Source organism: Sphaeroforma arctica (assembly GCF_001186125.1).
Source record: "Sphaeroforma arctica JP610 unplaced genomic scaffold supercont1.365, whole genome shotgun sequence".
Lineage (NCBI taxonomy): Eukaryota > Ichthyosporea > Ichthyophonida > Sphaeroforma > Sphaeroforma arctica.
The window spans coordinates 59,722-63,917 of NW_014040193.1; the positions used below are offsets into that span (position 1 = coordinate 59,722).

At 48.7% G+C, this 4,196-nt stretch overlaps 1 protein-coding gene across 1 annotated transcript in view; it reads right to left on the minus strand.

Moving 5' to 3' along the window:
• Positions 1–516: 516 nt before the first annotated feature.
• SARC_05621 (DNA-directed RNA polymerase III subunit RPC2) overlaps positions 517–4,196 on the minus strand; it is a gene marked incomplete at its 5' end in the record, with an annotated part of 7,263 nt that continues 3,583 nt past the window's right edge. The window contains 6 exons of the mRNA XM_014300519.1: positions 517–783; positions 1,242–1,401; positions 1,591–1,712; positions 1,911–2,339; positions 2,699–3,020; positions 3,202–4,103. Coding sequence (XP_014155994.1) covers positions 700–783; positions 1,242–1,401; positions 1,591–1,712; positions 1,911–2,339; positions 2,699–3,020; positions 3,202–4,103 — 2,019 coding nt within the window. The 3' untranslated portion in view covers positions 517–699. The remainder of the gene's footprint in view (positions 784–1,241; positions 1,402–1,590; positions 1,713–1,910; positions 2,340–2,698; positions 3,021–3,201; positions 4,104–4,196) is intronic.

Here is a 4,196-nt window from a genome sequence, read left to right on the forward strand (position 1 = left end):
ACTTGGGTGAAGCTATTCGTGCATTTTCTTGGGTTAAGCTATTCGTGCATTTTCTTGGGATGTGCATTTTCGTGCTTTTACTTGGGTCAAACTATTCGTGCATTCACTTGGATTAACCTATTCGTGCATTTACTTGGGCTGTTTTGATGATACAATGAGGGCGATGTACTGAAATCTAATTGCACCCAGTTGGTAACTTTGCATTCAACTCGCTGCTCAACTAAATACCATAAAGTCCTTCCGCCAATCGGATGAATCCTATGACGGTTGGTTGAGTAGCGTGTAGTCCAGCCTTGCGTCACTGGGCAAAGCATTGTAACCAGTGGTATAAAATTATAACAATTATGAAATGGCTTATTGGTGGGATCAAAGGCAATAATATTGATCGCATGAGACATAAGGTTAAAGCTTGGCCTCCACTTAAAGACCTTTTAAATGCATTTTAGTGGTCAGAAAACCTTTTTCCTCGTGACATGTGAGAGCAATAAACACAAGGCTGAACACTGTACAGATTTAAGGTGTGACTTGCGGAAGACTTGAAACGTTTATTGTCAAAACGGTTCGAGTCGTTCCAGGCTGTGATGTCGTTCTAGGAAGTCGGGCATATCGTGACTTATTTGGCAAAGCGTTCACTTGAGTAACCGTCGGGCGACGAGGCTCTCACTGCAACCTGAACGCTCCTGTCGAGAATCTCTCGCTTTAGAATGCGCTGTCCAGCGTTATTCTTGGTGCAATATTCATGGACGTCAGTTCCTGGAAGAGCAGCTTGCACGCATAGGGCAGCTGGCGTGGTGCAGAAGAATAGGAATAAGAGACGGTGGCATTGTAAATGAGTTTGTGAATTGAGACAACAATCGTGACTTTAGGAACGATGATAGTGCAGATGCGTAGGACAAAGCACTAGCAGTATTCAGAACAGATACACTGACCAAGTACATTTCAGTGTCTAGTGGCTAAGACAGGTACAGGTACATACGAGGAAGAGACATGCGCCGTAGAAAAATTGTAACCCGGCTACTCTACGGATGTGAATGGTGCAGGAGGCATGGGTAGCAGAGATAGAAGAACCTAAAACGAGCAGGCTAGAAAGGTAATCCTTGGGGCTGCTGCGCGATATCCGATACTGACATATTATATGTATATATACATGTATTATGTATGTATATGTGTATTGTATTATGAATGGATTATATATATATATATATCTGCTGAGACGACAAGCTACGCAACACTATACATACCTTCAGCGAGCTCACTTCCGCGGAGGTCTTGCAATACTGGCACCACTTGGGATCGCACAGCAAGCCACATTTATTGCACACGGTGGTAGAGTATTGGTCACTACTGATGCACAAGCGCTCGAGTAGCAACCCAGACGTTCCATAGGCGATGAGACAATCTCTGAGGGGTACGTAAAAACAACGTTCACGATGAGATAATGCAGCCACGAGTGGACTGGTCCTAAGAACAGGCAGAGACGGCCCACGGAGGAAAGCAATGAACAGCAACGTAGTATACTGGAGAGGCAATCGAGAAACCCTAAAACCTAAGACACCAAGATGTACTTCTTGTCGAAGAATACGAAGTTACCTTTCCATCTCTCCGAAACGTTGACCACCGTCGTTGGCACGACCTTCAGTCGGCTGACGCGTCAAGATGGTACGAGGACCGGTGGCTCGCGCGTGCATCTTGTCTTGTACCATATGCTTCAGCTACAATGAGGGGATGAGCAGCGTGCATGAACAAGGTAAACGAACGGTCTAATACATTGTAAGAATGTGGGCATGTATAGGCAAGCGTCGGTTGGTCCCTAAACCTTAAACTCTAAACCGGTTCACTTAGTAGTCACCGATCCTATACCTGGCGAGCGACTGCAGATTCAGAACATCCGAAATGCACAACAGACTTACCTTTTGATAATAAACCGGACCGAAGAAAATATAAGCCGACAGCGGCTCACCACTAATGCCCGACGTAATGAAATCCTTGCCCGTGTAGTTGTATCCATGTCGTACCAAAATACGACACATGTCCTCCACCTTCTCACCCCCAAACGCCGTACCGTAGTGCATCTTCCCAACCATGACACCCGCCTTGCTGCCCAGCAGCTCCATCAGTTTGCCCACCGTCATACGTGACGGGAAACCATGCGGGTTCATAATCATATCAGGACAGATACCTTGGTCCGTGAAGGGCATGTCCTCTTGGCTGACAATCAGACCTGTGACACCTTTCTGCCCATGCCGCGAACTGAACTTGTCGCCCAATTCCGGAACACGAGTGGTGCGCAGCAGGAGTTTGGTGAGGAGATGTCCGTCTGTATTGGTGGTCAGCATAACCTGTAGATGATGCAACACACCCAATGGATCATATCAGGACAGGCATGGAGGTGATAGTACTGGGAATCTGAGTGACGTAGTACTGTACTGGGAATCCGAGTGACGTAGTATTGTACTGGGAATCCGAGTGACGTAGTATTGTACTGGGAATCCGAGTGACGTAGTATTGTACTGGGAATCTGAGTAACATATTGTTGTACTGAGTATCTGAGTGACATGGTACTTTGAGACGGGTGCCACAGTTAAAAACGAACAATCGCATAGGGACACCCCACCCACAAGTCACACCTCTCATATTTGGTCGACAGAACCATCGCATGACGGCCGCTGATACGACAGCATAGCTACACAGAACATACTTTATCGACGAACGCATCGTATTTCTGCTTGTACTTGGACGGCTGTTTATAGTATTCCACCTCGGGCTGGCCCGCGCCTCCCCCGGGTCTCGGCATAGCCGCGTTGGTAGTGATGGTGGGCGTCTCCTTGTTTATATATATATCGTCATACTTCAGCCTGGAACCCACAGCTGCGATGCCATCCTCCTCTAAGGATGCAAACTGTGGGGGCACTTCCCCAGTTTCCAGGCTCCGAGGTGCGGGCTTGATTCGATCATCGAGACCATTGGGATACTTCCGCAGCGTTGTCGCGTACTTTCGGTACAGCATGCACCGGCCGTATCTGGAAGAGGGAGCAGTCGAGTGGTAAGCCAAGCGCAATAGTTAAGTAAATTCGTTGAACATTGCCTACTAGATCAGAGGCATTGGACATACAATCACACAGCAAGGGCACAGTCTTGTACCATAGGAATAACACCTGTGCTACGTCACCCCGGCAGTCTCCCCTTATAGTACCCACTTACCCTCGTTCAATTCCGGCTTTGTTGAGAATCAGCGCATCTTCGATATCGTAGCCAGAGTATGACATGACAGCAATCACCGCGTTCTGACCAGCCGGCAATTGTGTGTAACCCGACAGCTCCAGAGTTTTGGTTTGCACCAGCGGCCGCATAGGGTATACCAGCAGATAGAGTAGGGTATCGAACCGATTCAATTGGTTGTGTGCTATGATGCCCATTGCTTGCTTGCCCATAGCACATTGGTACGTATTGCGCGGGGACTGATTGTGGTGGGGGTACGGTACAAGGCCCACACAGATGCCCAGAATGGTAAACGGCTCGATCTCCATATGCGTCGTCTTCGGATTGACGTAGCTCTCATTCAGCGCAATCAGACTGTCGTTCTCCTCGTTCACATCCAGATACTCCACCAGGCCATCACTCAAGAAGTCATTGAAGCTCCTGAGTCCCTGGTTCAGTTCGCGGATGTGGCCCTCTGTGACCATGGGCTGTCCCTTCTCCACAATGATATATGGCCTGCACACACGACCCCCGTCACTGGAGATGTTGATGGAGCTCTGCATATGCGAGGGATAGATACTCACAAACTCACTGACATGCCCCGCCCGTCTCATAGCCCGGACGTCCCGCACCAGCCGCTGGTGGTCTCTGGTGCATCCTGCAATCACACCGTTCAAGAACACAATGTACATATTGGGGGCGCACAGCTCCTCTCCTGACATGAGGTTCACGTCTTCCACACCCAGGTTCATGATCAGCCTGAGAATGGGCTCTGCTTCGTCGTCCGTAGTGATGTGAGTCATGAGTGCTAAGTTCTTCTGCAGACCGCACTGCGCTCCTTCGGGCGTGTCTGCGGGGCACAGCATACCCCACTGTGACGGCTGCAGCGAACGAGGTCCCGAAACCTGTATGGAAGGTACGTTGGATCAAGAAACATATACATATACATAACATATGTACATACATACATACATACATACATACACACACACACACAC